Genomic DNA, 17437 nt, shown 5'->3' with positions numbered 1-17437 from the left:
CGCGTTTCTAACCAGTGTCCATGGTGACAGAGGCACATGAAAACAGCCCCTTCACCAAGAACATGTATAGCCTCTTCATCCCCTGTCTGACCCAGCTTTTAATTTTTTTTTGTTCTATAGACACGTACTTTATATGTGGGGAGCACTTTAGAATCTATGGAACATTTCCACATACATTAATTTATCTTTATAATATTCACGAGGTATTATTAAACAGTTTCTTCTCACAGATAAAACTGGTCCAGTGCACTAGTCAAACCAGGTTTGGAAGACCTGGCTGCGTTCGGCTGAGCTGCCCTTTCTTTAGGATCAGCTCTGTGAGCTATTATTCTAGGGAACCTTCATGGCTTATTTCATTCACAGCCAGTTCGGTGCCCTTATTTTAATAGTTTTCCTATACAAGAATGCATTTGTCTGCATGAACCATTAATTCTTTGGCACTTGTGCCTCCCAAATACTGCAGCAGGTTCAGAGGGCCTCAGCCACCACATCAAGCCTCTCTTGAGTGATGTCTTGTCCCACTCCCCAATATGAATATGTTGTAAATCATGGTCCTGCGCTATCTGACAAAGATGCCCAATCTGCTGTGGTCATGGATTAATGTGATCAGCATACAGCTCTCCTCCCTCATGGGAGCTCTGCTGGGGATTCCCCCTTTTGATTACTGGAATAAATGCTAAGCCATGGATTTAAACCCATGAAAGCCTCTTTTCAGGGCTCGGTAACAGTGGTACCATGGATGTAGCAGAAAGCCCGAGATAGTACCAGCTGACAGTTCTCCAGCCAATACTGAAACACACTGCTTTTAAAAAGATTTGTAAAATTTCACTATTTTTTTTTGAGTCAAAGGCTGTCACTTCTGATCCCAACCATAACCTAGGAATCAACACCTGTGTATACTTCATTTTCACCTATGTTTAGCAAATCGCATATATCCCTTTAGTAATTTTTTTTATCATTTTAAGCTATTAAAATAATTATGAACATATAGCTAGACATGGGACTGCATCTCTTAATAATACATTGTTGCTTTCCTCATTAAACCCAAATTCTACTTTACTTAGATGATAAGCAGGCAATATATAAATACAGGCATTGTAATCAATAACAGCTACCAGGTACTTACTGGAACTGACTGATACCACAGCTCCCTTTCCAAATGTCAATGTTCTGCCTGCCTGGTGGGCACAGTGGAATGAGGCCCTGCACATCCCTCATTTGTTCGCTCTTTCAGACTCACCAAGCACACCACTGTACACAACAGAATCCTCTGCTGGCCTTGATATTGGCCAGGACCTTGAGTTGGTGTCTGCACACACAACAACAAAACTATAATTATTTGAGAATGAAAGGCAGTTTGGGGGTTCCTAGACACTGAGGAAACACTGGAAACCATTCACTATCCCCTGTGACAGAAACCTCTAGGAGTGGGGAAATAAACAAATATATAGATTTATGAGGTCAGGTGATCTAACGGCGTGCATAAACTCAGGTTGGGTAACAGGATAAAGGGCATCTGGGCAACTCAGCAACTGGGAGATGTGGCTTTGGTTGTTTAGGACATTATAGCCACCAGATGATGCTCAGTGGAAGAGAAGGTGGCATTTCAGAGTGGCCTTTTTTGCTGATTGGGATTGGGCTGGCTGCTAGGCATAGAAAGTATCTTCCATTCTGCTTCTCTATTATGGTTTTAACGAAGTAAATTCAGCTTCTCTATTATGGTTGTAACGATGTAAACTACCACCTGCTTTTCTAGTCATATGGGAAAGGCACAGAGAGCAGCGCCTTCTTTCATGGGAAACACGGAAGAATGGAGACATTTGATAGCCTGCTTACATGTCTAGAAAGCTCGCCACTTGTCTCAACAAAAATCCAACTCAGAATCCACAGAAATACTTACTAAGATACACCTTGAGCATGGTCCCCCTTCCAAAAATCAGCTTCTGGCCACCTGAAGAGGCCACAGTGATCTCCTCCACCACGAAAACCAAAGAGTGCTTGAGCACAAAATCCCCCAGGGTTCTTCTGCTTGGCTGAGATAGAACCCTAGACTAAGCACGTATTTGTTAAATTCAGGAAAAATATTAAACTCCCATGCTCGTTCAGATGGAAGGAGACCCAGGAATCACTTAGTCCACTCTCCCAACTACATATTTCTTTACAAACAGATTGTAGGCCTAATTCTTATGATTTCTCCTCACAACTGCAGAGGCTCACCTGATTTCCAGATTCAAGCCTTTCTCAGCCATAGCCAAAGTCCATCAAACTTGCCCACTCTTAAACTTACTCTCAGATTGGAATTTCACATAAAGATATAACTTAGAAGTTGCAAGTCGTCTGCCTAAGCATGCATTCCAAGACATTTCCCAAACATTAGCTCAGTCGTGGCATCCTCCAGGGCAGGGAGAGCTGGAACAGTGAAGTCCATGTTACACCTGAACCAAGGCTTAGAGATCTCCGCAGACCTCATGGGAGTACAGCTATCAAAAAGATGTTTGCTATTGTTTGGCTTCTAATTGAACGCCTTAACAATTATGTTGTGCCTGTTCATATACTGATCCTAGCATCTTGCCTTTCAAGTACCGTATCTGTCTTATTCCTTCTTCCAATCTAATAAAAAGTCCCCTCTCCCCAAGAAAATAAATAAAATGAAGCCCCATCTAGCCTCACTTCTTCTCAAAGCAAACTGTCTTTGTAATCCTTACACATGTTCTGTGAGCCAGGAGATAAGGGTTACCCGTATTTCAGTTACGGTAACTGGGGAAATGAGAACCGGAGGAGATCAACCAGAATGACAGCTATAGAGGCTACAGACAGCAAGATATTGAATCTTAGCAAATGTGGGTCCTTGCCCTGCCATTGTCAAAGTATTGGAGTCACAGAACCACTCTGAACAGAGAGAATCACTTTTCCTGCCTTTCTCTGCTTCTTGGGGCAGTAAAACAGGCTTATTTTAGGAAATCTGTCGCAGGATGCATAGAGATAGCAATATCCTTTATCTGCACTGAATTCACCCATCCGCTTATCCACACTATATAAGAGAAATACTGAACATTTTAAAGCCAAGTTTAATACAGATTAATTTGGACCAAAGTATAATACCTCTCTTAAAAACTGATGCCCGGGCTCCCCTTTCAGTTTGGGAACAGAGCTGTGGTTCAGGCCCAAACACTCACCTGGCTTGACTAGCACCCTGGTTCCTTTGCCAAACGTTAGCTTGTTCCCTGTACTGTAGTCACACAGTGATCTGAGGCCCAGCAAAAACACAGGGACCAAGGAAATCACACTCAGCAGACACCTGACAAAGGACATTCCCTACGCTTGAAAAGATAGAGGACTTTCAGTGTTCGGGGTAAACCTGATATAGAGATGGAATGGCTGTACGTGAGCACACATTTAAGTCTGACCTATTTACTTATTTGATTATTTCTCAGCTTTGGCCACTCAGACCTTGACATTCAAGGGTAACAGGTGTGAATCATAACCTCATCAGGAGCCTGTTTGACCATTTTTAACACACGAGGGAAGCAGGAACTCTGGAATCTTCAGAGTCAGGCTGCAATTCACCTAGAATGGAAATGTGCTGGACAATGCATTTTCTAACTGAGTGTCTCCATTTCATCTGGTACCCAAGGAAGAGGGAGACTTTAGTCCCAGGGCTGATGTGCACTATGACTCAGCTTTCCTCTCCTTCCTTAAAGTTTAGATCCAGAAAAAGTGGTAAGCAAGCATCTTGGGGAAGGATCATTCTCCACAAACAGTACACAATGGGGCCTCTCACAGGGAGACAACCCAGAACCACAGGACCCAGGAAAAAGCCAGTCTTGTACAACTGCTCTTCACTTGCCTGTTCTGGCTGTGGGCTTCAGCCTTCTTCAAATGTTGGTCATGGTCCAGAGCATGTTCAGGGTTGCTTCCACTCTTTCTAGTACAACTGCCCTCCCACTTCCCTTTGGATGGAACGCCCAATTTCCTCTCATGGGCTCCTAACAGGGACTTTAGGCTGTCTTGGCCCTTCTCTCTGCTTTATCATACCAGACTGCCTGGGAGGTGGTGATGGGAAGAAATACTCCTTTCTCCTTTCTCCTATTTCCTTGTTTTTTTTTTTTTTTTTGAGAATAATGGGATTCACTTGTCCCCATTTAAAATTTCTCCACAGTAATGTGTCCCTGGAGTAAAGAGGAGCCCACTTACCAGGCATGACAGTTAGCCGAGTCCCGATTCCAAAATACAGCTTCCCCAAGGTTGAACCTCGGTCTACACAGTGCTAGCCCCCTTTACACAAACCTGCTCCCAGTGTTCCCCATCCTCCCTCCCTGGCTTCCATCCCTTCTAAGCAGCCCCAAACTTTTTTTTCCTGTGCAGCCAGCAGCCTAAGGCAGACAGTCAGTCTCAGGGCTGCATCCTAAGGGACAAATGATCTGTGGTAACAATGGTCTTTCTGCCTTAAGAGTCCTCGCCTATCAGGAAGCAATTACAGCCTTTTGAGAGTGTTTAAATCGGAAGGACCTTCATCCCCTGGTCCTATTCCCCAGTCTAAAGTCTGCTCAGTTACTAGGACTGACATTATGCTTGGATCTTATTCCAAAGCTGAACTTGTGAAAACTTTGGCAGATCAGATCTGTCCTCTGCAAAATCACCCCTCTTCCCTCATTCAACCTCTGGTCTTCCTTCAAGGTATTCCTTTTCTCTCTTTCTTTTTCATCACTGGTACCTCTTCTTTCCCCATTTACTGCACCAAGAAATTATACTTCATTATCTTTTAAGTGCAAAAATCTCTGTAGGCTTCAACTTGATCAATTTGATGGCCCATTTCTTGGTTATCAAAATATTAAAACTAGAAGGAACAGGTTTAGCTCACCCCTTTCCCTTCCATGCAAGAGTCACGGGGATCTTAGCATTTGGAGTTGACAGATTGTCAGAGCTGATCGAGTCCAACATCTAATCTAAAATGTCACAGAAATCCCTTCGACAGTGTCCTGTGCATTGGCTCTGAGCTCACAGGGATACCTCCAGACTTCACAGAGTAGCCTGCCTGCGCACAGCGGCTCCACCTCTTCAGAAGCTTCCAGGGAAAGCTGGGATACATTTTCATCTACATTTTGATTTTGCCTTTGGGATTAAGCCTTTCCTCATCTCCACAACAGTTCTTCAAATATTGGAAAAGCCATCTTCTAAGAGTCTCAGTGTGCCCCGGAGACAGCCTTTCTGTTTCTACCTGACCTTTTGAGGACTTTGTCCTTAACAAATACATCATTGTAAAGGCTTCCCTAAAAAGGAAGTCCATCTGCCAAGGAAGAAGTGGTGAGGGAGGAGAGAGTGGCAGAAAAGCTAGGGTTCTAACCCAAAGGGAGAATGCACTTTGAATTTATTCATTGGTCATTAACCTTACTTCCCAAGTGAAATTGCTCATGCATGTATCCACCATTTTGTTGCAAAGCATTCTGGATTTTTGCATCTCACTTCCTGATCTTACAGTCATTGTGATTCCTGTCCCAACATGAGCTTGTAGTTATCAGAGCCACAGGCTACTTCACCAGATCCAAACCTCAGCAAGACCCTGGTTATGAGAGTTAAGTGTGGGGATGTGCAGGCCTGCCTGCTGCTCTCTATCATTTGATAACTATTTCAACCTTACCCCTGAAAGTGGGATAACATCTGCCCCACAGGGTCATCAGGGGGTGAATTGAGATAAGCTACAACAGGCATTTACCCAGGGTTTTGTATACAGAAAAGGCTCAATAAATGTTAGTTATGGGATCTTTTATGAATGCATAAAATATGCTATATCTGCTTTATGAAATCCTAGATACTCAGAGGTACTTTAAATTATATTCAGTTTTTTATGTGTTAATTAGTAAAAACAGTAGTTTTCCTTACATTGGGAATTTCCCTTATGAAGGATGTCAAGAGCATCCTTGTCTCTTTCAGAATGCTCATGGGATCATGGGATTTGTTTACTCTATATCTGCTCAAGAGATATAGAGACAAAAAGCACTAAAACATTGGGCAAGGACCCAAAACGGAAAGAATTCGAAGCAAATATAGACAAAGAGGCGGAATTTAGAATAATGGGTGGGTAAGTTTAACTTACTTGGTTTAACATTGAGTTTGGTGCCAGATCCGAAGTAAAATGTATTGTAACTAGACACACAATGTTCAGTGCTATTACAAAAAGCCCTCTTCTTCAAAGGGAGGCTCCGTATGGAAATGCAACTAACCAAGCTGTGTGCCGACTACAGGAGCATGCCAGTTCTCTGCAGTTCCAGTTAGAGTCGCAGGCAGTGAGGAATGAGCCGGGAAGACACATTCGTTATCAGAGACAGGCGAGATAAGGACAACTGATTTTTCCCAGTGTTTATCGATTTCTTTTCTCTAGTTTTCTGCTTGCATCCATTCCTATGTCCTCTGTACTCTATGCTCACAGTACTCGAAACAGGAATGCCGTGAGTAAATGCTCTTTACTCCTCGCCTTCCTGGTTATAAGAGAAAACTCCCCTCAGTGGACTTGACTGTGAGGAAAATCCGTCTTCTACCTGAGGTCCAGGGATAGCTGAAGCCTCGCCCTTCACCCTGGATCTGGATGGTACTTGGCAGGTGCCCCTGAGCTTCTCTTTAGGAGATCCTGAGCCCTGTAAGCTGGAGGGGCCTTCCAGCAAGACAACGCGATCCTGCCGACCGAATACCTAGTTTATACGACCAAGTGCACCTCAACATCCACACGGAAAGTCCTTTCAACCCGCACGGCAAACCTCTACATTTCAGCTTTATTTTTGCTTTCTACTTGCAGATTCCCTTCAGGAAAAAAAGAGAGAGAAAGAGAAAAGAGGCTGCGGTGGTGGTGGTCATTTGCTAGTCTAGAAGAAACATTATTTATGGGAAAATATTTACTGACAATTTCAGGAAATCCCTAGTGCCAAGAGTTGCACACCCACACTGTCTGAATTTAAACAGATCTCAACAAATGAACACGGTTATGAGAAATAAAGCAGAGGTGACTTCAGCCTAAGCCAAGTAATTACATGACTTATGTAGCTTTGAGGGCCAGGGCCTTGCTTGCTCTAACTTGTAAAAGTGATAAGCAGTGTGCTGCAGGAATGCTTTGCCGGTAGGGCACCCGAGAACTATAGAAAACGGGGATGCATTTAAATATCTTAAGCAGGCACCAGTGTGTTTAAGGACTTGTGTGGCATAAGCTGGAATTTCTAAGTTAGAAATGTAGTTGCTAACTGGGTGAAGTTGTTAAGACTTAGATAGTTCTGGGTAAAGCTGTCTTGTAGCATTTGGTTTGGTTCTAGTGGGACCACAGTGAGGGTGGGAGCCCCCTGCGGGGCTGCAGGCCTGGTTCAGCAAGGCTCCTGGGACAGCCGGCTTCTGTGCCACTCCCTTTTGTGGAATCCTGGTCAAACTTCTCTTTCTTTATGTGGTCTTTGGTGACAGACTCTCTTCTATTTTACCCTTCCCAGTATACATTGCTGGTGGCTCTTTCTCATTCTCAACCCCAGACTCTCAAAATAACATATACACATTTGTTTCCTAATTAGTTGGTATAAATGAGAATTAACTGTAGTGGCCTACCAGGTATAACCATCAGCTGGGTTCCAGATCCAAAGGTGAGTTGCCAGCCTGCACCAGAGATTGCACTGTGGTTTACCCAAACACAAAAACCTCATGTGTGTGTGTGTGTAACCAAATCACTAATCTACAAACTCTAAACGAGTCCCCTTTGTCTTACTAATTATGGAATTAGAAATTCCATAGGAATTAGATCCCTTTAGGGGAATCTTTGATTTCCTTTTTACAACACAGAGTTCTGAGTATCAAATGTGTGTTTCTAAACTCTATACAGTAAATTCTCTTTGATTTTAGATGTCAAACCAGCATGGAGATTTTCCCATTTAAAGAAACTCAAAATGTTAGAACAGAGAAAAATCTCCACTGAGGGCACCAAGAAGATATGCTTCAAGAAAACTGCCCTAATTCTCATCCTCAGCCCGAGTCTGTAGAATCTGATTGCGGTGGACATGGAGCTGACATCAAGTTAACTTGGCTCTACTTTCATAATGAAATAATTTTGTTAAGATCAAATTACAAGAAAAATTGACTTTTTAAATTTCAGTTTTAGGCATTTTTATACGGGGCATGTCTCTTAAAGGGACAGGATAGATCATTACACCGATATCTGTGTTGATTTTTATCTGCTAATGGTCTTGAAAACTTCCACAGTTACTTTCCTAAAGTAGTAAGACTAGCAGACTAGGACCAGAAGAGGTTGCGGTATGCATTGGATTGATGGGAGAAAACAATGGGACCCATGTCTAGCAGAGGTTCTGTGAGGCCATTATCATATTAGTTCTGGATCTTCCTGGATCCCTGGCATCAGCATGGACCTGACACAGGGTTGGCACAGGAGGCCTTCTGTTAGACAAGTCCTGGGGATTTCCGGCCCCAGACTTAAGGTCCAGTCTCAGTTCAGCCAGAGAACGGCTGTCTCAGGATGATCAGTGGGCTCAGTTTTCCTATAAATGGTGAGAGTCTGAAAGGGTGGTCTCAGAGTCTGCTCAGCGAGTCTATGTCATATGGACATTTTTCCTAATGTTCCAGGCATGGGGAGTGTCCTTCAGGACTCAAGAATACACTTTTTCCCAATGTAACTTTTTAGACTTTGACAGAGACTCATCTCTAACTTTGGTCAGTGATAATTATTTACAAAAGATTCATTCTAAACAGGGATGTAACCTCAAAGTAAATAGAGCCCCAGAGAGCTCATTAAGAAATTAGAAATCTTGTCACTGATTACTGCACAAATCCTAGCCAAAGCCCATGGCAATCAGTCATGTATCCTTAGTACTGAAACATATATTCTGGGAGCAACTCCCAGAGTGATTCATCCATGGCTCATTTCACACTGAGCTGCCAGATCTAAGCAGAGAGACTCTGGCCTCCTCTTTGACACTCATTCTCCCTCAGTAGACGTTCTTTATATAGTGTATAATTGAGTCAAAATCAGCCCTTAATCCATAGACATTGCTTAATCCAAGGATATAATTTTATACTTACTGGGCTTGATAGATAACTTGGTTCCCAGTCCAAAGGTAAGCTTTCCTCCCTGGTTATAATTCACACTGTGTTACATACCCTGTCAAAAACACGTCCAATCTGCCTGAACACATTTCTAATCCTTCACCCCCCAAACCACAGCCTATGGCTCCCACGCTACAGCAGGAATCATGGCTGCGCTTCTTACTGTAACTTCTTCTGAGGGAGAATAAGAGCGTTCACACGCAGGAGTCTGATAGACAACAGTGCGGAGTCTTATTTATCCAAAAATGTTTCTATTTAATGCCAAAAATGCTGTCTCATTATTGCTTAATGGCTCTGGATATTGTTTGAGGGAAATGGCTTCCTTCCCAACGTGTTTCTCAAAGGCTTACTTGGAATTGAGCGTTACACAAAGGTTAAGAAGAAGGGATTCCAAGGCTCCATGCAACTGGGCTTACCTGGGGTAACCATAACCTGGGTTCCCGTTCCAAACTGCAATTTCCCCAAACTGGTAGTTGTCACACTGTGACAAACACTTCTACAAAATGGCTTCCCCAGAGAAGACAGCTGCTAAATGAAGACAAACGGCTCATGGGGAAACAGTCTTGCTCCAAAATGAGGGGGCTGCATGACGTGAGAGACATTTTCCTCTTCTCTTTAATTCTCGGGCTTTCAAGACTTTTAATTTCTCTGCTTTTAAGAATTTGAGGCATACTCTCTGTGCAGTACAGCCAGAGAGAGGCACCGTGGGGTTCATAAAGCCTGCCTGACTTCAAGATTCTGCGATGATGGAAGCCCTTGCTTCTCAGAGCTTATTTGACCCCAAACCCCTTTCTCAGTACCACTGGGGTGCGGCCACCGCCTGTCTCAACTCTTCGAAAGAGCCTGGGATTTGGGCTCTGGAGTCCAGTGGCAAGCCTGTCTCAATGCCTGTTCTGTCCTTGTTGGAGCAATGCCAATCACTAAACTCAAGCGGGGATAACTATTCTGGAATTTACTGCCGAGCAAGACTTTGCCACGAGATCGTTTGTTCACTGGAAGTGTGGCAGCATGGACAAACCCCAGAACTAGGTTCTTATGAAGTCCTTGTGCTATTCTTCCCCTTCCACCCTTGCCTCCTCCATGGATGAAGAAGGTGAGATGATACTGGGCCTTTGTTATATCTGCCCATGTACTTTTGGTTCAAGGAGTCCCCTTGCCCCTAGGAAGTAGACTGTCCTTTTGGAGATAAATTTACTCAGTGCATAATTCAAATTATTTGCCACTTACTTGGCATCACAAGCAGTCTTGTCCCTGTCCAAAGGCAGAGGAGACACTGTCCTTCTACATAGTACTTGTCTCAGCATCAAAAGGCAGCTCAGGTTTCTCCCTCACAAAGCACCCAGAGAAGGGAACCCCCACTGCAAATCCTCCAGTGTGAGCCACAACTTGAATTCCCCACACCTTCAATGAGCAAACTCTCCTTCTGTGTCCTCATGGGCTTGTCCTTCAGCCCCTTGCCCCCCCCCTCGGAGATCACAGTGGACCTCTGGCCTCAGGTCCCTCCAGCTGACCCCCACGCCAGCACTGTACTCATTGTGTCTTGTCACTCAGGCGTACTTACGGGGATACACAGATAACCTGGTGCCAAGACCGAAGGTCAGTTGCCTGCCATAGTTATTTGCACAGTGCTTCTGTGCTTAGCAAAAACTCACTAGTGCTTCCTCCCTGTGCCCCCAGGGTATCTCCACACCACAAGAGACTCAGGACCTGGAACCTGCAGCTCTGGCTTTAGAATACTGCAGCCGTCCCTTTTGTCTATTGAGTCTTGAAAATAAAGGGAGTTTGGGAGGCAGCAAGCAATGGTTCTAAAACTTAGCCCAGTAAGCCATGTACGCATCCCAAAGGCTGGAACTCTGCATTAATCAGTCCTGTATTTTAACAGAGAGAGGCTCTAGAGGCTACAGAAAGCTTAAAAAGCTTTCTCTCATTCCTCCAAACGCCTGGAGACAGAACTGCACTTCACACACCCCTGATAGGAGGTGTCTATCTCCTTTCAAAAATTCTCTGGAGAAAGTGCTCTGGCTATGATTCCTGACAGCTCATTTCCACTGTTCAGAAACCTATTAAGAAGGTTTTACCACTAATGTGCTCCCTTCTTGCAGTATCAGCTGCATCTTATGCTCTGTGTCCTGGCCAGGCTGGAGAGCGAAGCTCCTCAGTCTTGTCTAAGCCGTCCTTTCCCACACTTAGAGATGGGACAGTGCCCACCTGACCCTCACAGCTTTCCCCTGAAATAAATGGTCCTCATTCACATCCGTGGACTTGGCTGAGCTTCTCTCTCCAGGCTTGAGAGCTTTGTCAGAGGCAAAGGAGTTTCAGGAACCAGATTTCTAATGAGCATCACTGCCCAGAAGAGCAGGGCAATCTGAGACAGGTTATCTTTCCTCTAAAGTCTCCCCTGTTTTTTAGTTATATGGAAGCCCCTTTTGGGAAAGAGGCTCCAGGTATCTTGGAGGGAGTTGTGTTGTGCTGGGGTCAAGTTGGTGGGTGGCCCCAAGAGCCTGGCTGTGCAGCTCTGCAGAAACCTTGCTCCTGTCTCTGCCCCTGCTTCTGACACTGCAATGTTTTCTTTTATTATTATTGAAATGAGTCAGGGTTCTTTCTATTTTCAGTGTCAAATCCCAGGTGAAGAATTTTACAGAACAGGCTGACACTCTCCACCCTCCCTTCTTTTCCATCTCTGCTCCTGATGCGTGACAGAGCCCTGACAGGAGAGCTCAAAGGGTGAAGCAAAAGCTCTACCGCGCATCAGAGATGACGTATGTCATTATTATTAATGGCTGAGGCTTAATGATGGCTCCCCGTGTTCTGGGCACTATGCTAAATATGTGAACTGTATTATTTCATTTGATCGTCACAATAATTCATCAGGGTAGATGTATTTTTATCTTCACATTATGGATGGAAAAGCTGAAACTCACCCCAGATTACTCAGCAGGTTAAGGAGTAGAACACGAATTTGAATTTAGAATTTTTTTTCGTCTCTAGAGCTTATGCTGTATTGCCCAGCCCATCATTGCTGCAGCTTAAAATGTCTAGGAGGGCAAAGGGCATTTCACAGAAATCTTAGGATGGGACTCAGTGCTGAGCCTCATGTCCCAAGGAAGATATTTATTTTTCTTAATCCAGATGTACAAACTCCACCTGGTTCTTTTCAGTTATTTAAATTGTAGCAAAGATCAGAATTAAATGTGAGAAAGTGCTTTCAGACAGCGAGGGTTGCTAGATTTTGGAACTGATTACAGAGAGAAGCCCGAGGACTTTTCTGCTCTTGACCATTAGACAGAACCAAAGTGCATCCCACTGGCCCAGGGAGCCTGCTAGAAAGTCTAGTCAAAGTGGTGGGGTACTGGATTCTTTAGAGCTTCCTCCTAATGTCCTCAGTGGCTTAAATACTGTTTATATCTTTATTCCCTGACCCTGCCCCACTCCCACCTCATTTTAAAGCAGGGGAGAGAAACAGCTCTTTTTTGATCTGAGGAAAGAATATTAATAAAGAGCCCAAGCAGATGCATAAGATTAAAGTATTTTTTCAAGCTAATGATTTGACTGATTTCCCCCAAAGGCCCAGACTAAGAAGGCAACTTACTTGGCTTCACCGTGAGCATGGTCCCGTCCCCAAAGGTTAATCTGCGTGCATCAGTGTTACACAGTGCTCTGTGCTTTTGCAATAACCTTGACTGGAGCCTCTAAGAAGACAGGTGGAGGTTGGGGAGGCAGGCAGGAAAACAAAACCTGAAATGACTGCCCATGGCCAAAACAATCTCCCTGTAATTAGGTTAGAGCATGGGAGGAAATACTTATAACCAGCCACTTCCCTGGCTCTGTCCTATTTGCCATAATTTTCCTTGAAAGAAAGACTCTTAGAGAGAACTCCTCCTGGGAGATTCACAGAGTGGCTATGGCCTGTCTCTTGGGGCTGAGTCTTGTTACTCCCACAGGCCTTTTGTCTGTTTTCACCAAGTTCTTGCTTCCCCACCTCCTACTTTCCCTGCAACCTTCCCCCCTCCTGGTGGTTCACGTATTTTCTCAGGGAGAGACTATGTGGATATTAAAAGCCCAAGCACAATGCCTCAGGGAACATGCACATTGATAACCTTGTTTTCCGACTGCTACCCCAAACCACACAACACAAACCAAGCAACGAAAACACCACCTGTGTTTTGACAGCCTCTGCTGATGGAGGGTGGGCTTCTTTCAGAAAATAATTAGCTAGCAAAAGGGACTTACTCGGTGTGAGCGAGAGTTTGGTGCCTTTCCCAAGAGTGAGCTGGTTCTTCCCAGTGCCTGGCAGACGCAGATTTTCCTTTCTTTGTGAAAACTCCACAGATGCTGAGGGAATCAAACTCCACACATGGAGCGCAGGGAAGAGAGTGACATTGAAGGGAAGGGTCAGGGGCAATGTTGTCTTTATCCTTACTTGGGATTGCTTACAATAAGAACATTGTGCCAAGGCGGGTGGTGGCGCACGCCTTTAATCCCAGCACTCGGGAGGTAGAGGCAGGCGGATCTCTGTGAGTTCGAGGCCAGCCTGGTCTACAAGAGCTAGGTCCAGAGAAACCCTGTCTCGAAAAACCAAAAAAAAAAAAAAAAAAAAAAGAACATTGTATGTATTACACAGAAAAACTAAAATTTCTCACTAATTAAAAATTAGACATCCACAATGGATTTAAAAGTTATCCCTTAGCCCCAGAGAACCCTTTCTGTACTTCTCCAGGTTATAGGGTCTCAGGTTCTCTCCAAGGCTTTGGAATCCTGGGGCCAAGGGAAGGAGCTCCCTTGGGATGTGTGGTCAGGGAAGCGAGTCTGTAAGACACAGTACAGGGTGGGTCCAGCCCGTGCTTGCCCATGGCTCTCTGGCTGTAGTTTGATTTACAGTAGTTTGACTGCTGCGTCTTCCTACTTAACCCTAGTGGCTTAGCTCCTAACAGACACCACCTCTCTCCCATGCTTGAACAGAGGACTTCATGTATGCTATATGCACTCCTGAGCTACATCTCCAATCCCTAACAGACCTGTGATGGGGGCAGAGGGTTCCCATGAGCACTGAAGGCCAGAAGCCATTGCTGATGAAGGTTAGAGCTGGCTAGGCACTTTCAACCATAGAAAGTCTTTCTTTCCTAAGACAAGCTCCCCACTTCTTGGATTCCCACAGTGACCATCTTCTATGCACCCCACACCCCCCAGTGCCTGGCCTAGTGTTTTTCTTGGGCCTTTCTTCTTGTTAATCATTTTTTCCCAGTAGAATCCTCCAGAAGTCTCCCCATCTAACCATAACTGTTATTTTCCCTTTGAGTCCTTATCTCTAACCCTTACACATGACAGTATAATAAAAACATGTCTGGCTTTGTCTGTCTACCCTGACCATAGAGTTTCCATAGACGGATCTTGTGATCCAGGAAGGCGGTTTCTGAGCTCCCTGAGAATGTCCAAGCCATTGTTAGCCTGAGAAAACTATCCCAAGGAAATCCCTAGTCCCAGCCTTGTGATGAGCACGTTGCTGGGTCTGAATAGACCACAGACATGGAAAGGAGAAAATGACTGAGGGAGGGCTGTGGAGTGAAGGGGCTCCCGCTCTTCCTCTCTGTTGTCTCTTAGAGAGGTTGTGTCCTGCCCATCCCTGGAACAAGGGACATGATGAAGCACGGGGACAGAGTGCCAGGACACCAGCAAAGGGCAAGCACAGAAAGTAGACCTTTTTTAAAGGATGGGTGAGAGATTGTGGGAGTCATAAAACAAAGCAAAACAAAACAGAGCCAAAAATCACATTGAATGTGCAGTCAGCTGGGGACAATTGGGGGTAGGGTGGAGTGGGGCAGGGAGACTTGAAAATGGATTCTGGACAAAGTTTCTTGATTTTCCTTTCACTCCTCATAAACAATGAAAAAGATCTCTGTGTTAGCTGGAAGAGCAGGAGCATTTTCTTCTGCGGTAGAGGTAGAGGATGTGGTGTTTGGTGTTTGGCTGAGCCGAGGAGTGCCCTGGACCTGAGGGCTGCCCCTTGTCTCAGAGTGTAAGAAACTTTCCCACACAACACCCAACACACCTTCAGCACAGTGGGAGAGAATGTCAGAACGTTAGAGAATGGAACAGCACTTACTAGGGAGAACATGAAGCCGGGTCCCTTTTCCGAAGATCAATTTGTAAGCGTTTGAGTTACACTGTGATTGGGACCATACCGAAAACTTCTAGTGACAGGTTTTGGAAAAGTTACATATCCCTCAATGGCTATTTCACCTTCATGGGACTTAACAAATCCCACATTGCCTCTTTGTCTGTAATAAGCAGTCCCCATTACCTATTTGGCCGTCATTCTCTGTCTCCTCGTTATTTTGCCTGAAGTTTTTTGCTGCTTATTGACCACATTTGACACTGAGAGTGAGTTATAAAAGCAGCAGCTCAACAAACTCCTTTAGGATCTCAAACACTGTTCTGTTATTGCAGGCAAAAGGAATCTGGCAGGCAGCCCTCTCTCCAGAGCCTCAACAAGTATGTGGACAGGAAGTGGCAGCTTGGGTCCATCTCACTTCTCACCTCACTCAGCACTGAGATGAGCTTGGGAACAAGCCACATCACCATCCTCTGAGGACACTCTCCTGAGTCAAGCAAATATCTGTTGTGCCCATTATAACCTTCCCTAGCTGGGGGCACTGGAGACCACCCATTTTGATTCAGAGGGATTCTTGGTTTTGGGGAAATGTACGTATGTAGCGCATGGATATTCTCTTATCACTAAGAGATGCTCATTAACTCTGAAAAGACCCCTGCTTGGCACTAAGAGAACAAGTTCCATGTCTCTTTTCCTCCTCGTCCACCTGACCCCACAGATGCACCTCATCACAGTCATTGAAAGAGATCGACATGAGATAGTTAAACTGTCAGCTCTGAAACAAGATCAGTGAGCCAGAAAGCCCCTTCTCTGCCTCTCAGCTGTTTCCCTCAGCAAGCACTAGAAGACAAACTACCCCTAGTTTAAATCCCCTTGGTTGCTTATTCTAGAGTCACAGGCATAACCTGTTGTGGGCTTTAATAACCTGGCCAGGTTATAACACTTGCCTCTTAGTATTTATTGTCTGACATTTGTGTGGGTCTTAGCTCCTAAAATAGCAATGTGGAGAAAGTTGACACCCTAGAAGCACCCCTAGGAGTGCCAGGCTCCTGAATGCCCTCCATCACCCCTACCATGAGGCACATTTATAAGTTTTATCCTACAAAGAGGCATTGATTATTGAACAAGAATCTGCCATGCCTGTCACTTATTCCATAATGAATTCCCCTTCAGATATTTACAAAACCACCCTGAGCAATCTGCTGCTCTCTGAATGGCTTTTTCGGCCCCACTGGATTTGAACAGCGAGGCTGCGATTTTAGTGGAATTTGATATGGATGATGAGACCAAATGTGGGCATTTACCAAAGCAGGACAGTGCATGGATTTCCTGTTAGACTTTTGAAGAATAAATATGTGTTAGACATGAGGGAGGAGAAGGTACATTATAAATATCATTAGCATTGAAAATGAGATAGATGCTCATTTTTAATACAAGACAAGTTCTGTGGGCAAAATCATAATAAACACACAAATCATTGTAGACTGTAGTTTCGGAGATACTGAGGCTGTAAATTTCTCATGGTTTCACTATTTGCCTGGGAAAAGAGAGCCGGGCTAGTGTATTAAAGGCAATTTGGGCTGGCCTCATTTCCCGTCTGTTTATTATTATTGCTGTATTCTCAACATCATGAATGTTTCCTGTGCTAAAATGAACATTCACTTTAAGAAGGAAGGTTGTTTCCTTACTAAATTACATCTCTGCTATAGTCACAGGATTTACCTGTTTGGCCAAATACAAGCAGAACATAACTTACTGGGCTTCACCATCAGCTGCGTCCCACCTCCAAAGAAGAGTCTGTTATTGTTATTCCCACAGCCTTTCCTGCCTTTACTGAAACCCTTGGCAAGACCCAGCCAAACACATGGCATCACAGAGAGGAGGCAGTTAGACTCGGCTATGCATTTTTGTTTTTCTTCTTTGTTTCTGGAAATTGCATTGCACCATAGGAACAAAAAGAGTAGTTCTACTACAGAAAGCCAGTCATTTCTCCTCTAAAAAGGCCAGACTTACAAGCTTTTAAGACTCCTCCACTCCAGCCTTTCTGAGCTGAAACCTACCCAAGATGAATCAAACAAATGCAGACAGCATTAGCCAGGTCACAGTTCAAAGATGGAGTTAACCCACTCTCCCTTCCATCCCAGTCCTCTCATCAAAGATGACTCTGGAGTCTCTACGGGAAGAAGAAAAAAGGCATAGCTTAAGGAAGCTGATACAGAATTTTATATATATATATATATATAT

At 44.4% G+C, this 17437-nt stretch overlaps 1 gene segment (V, D, J or C); it reads right to left on the bottom strand.

The window, feature by feature from the left end:
* The window catches only part of LOC119799999, a 208238-nt gene that overhangs the window by 18419 nt on the left and 172382 nt on the right, over nt 1-17437 (bottom strand). Inside the window, 1 exon segment of the C gene segment in view lies at nt 6095-6165. Coding sequence covers nt 6095-6165 — 71 coding nt within the window.

Source organism: Arvicola amphibius, chromosome 13, assembly GCF_903992535.2.
Source record: "Arvicola amphibius chromosome 13, mArvAmp1.2, whole genome shotgun sequence".
NCBI lineage: Eukaryota > Metazoa > Chordata > Mammalia > Rodentia > Cricetidae > Arvicola > Arvicola amphibius.
Note: the sequence above shows the minus strand (reverse complement) of the source record. Positions and strands in the feature narration are given on the sequence as shown.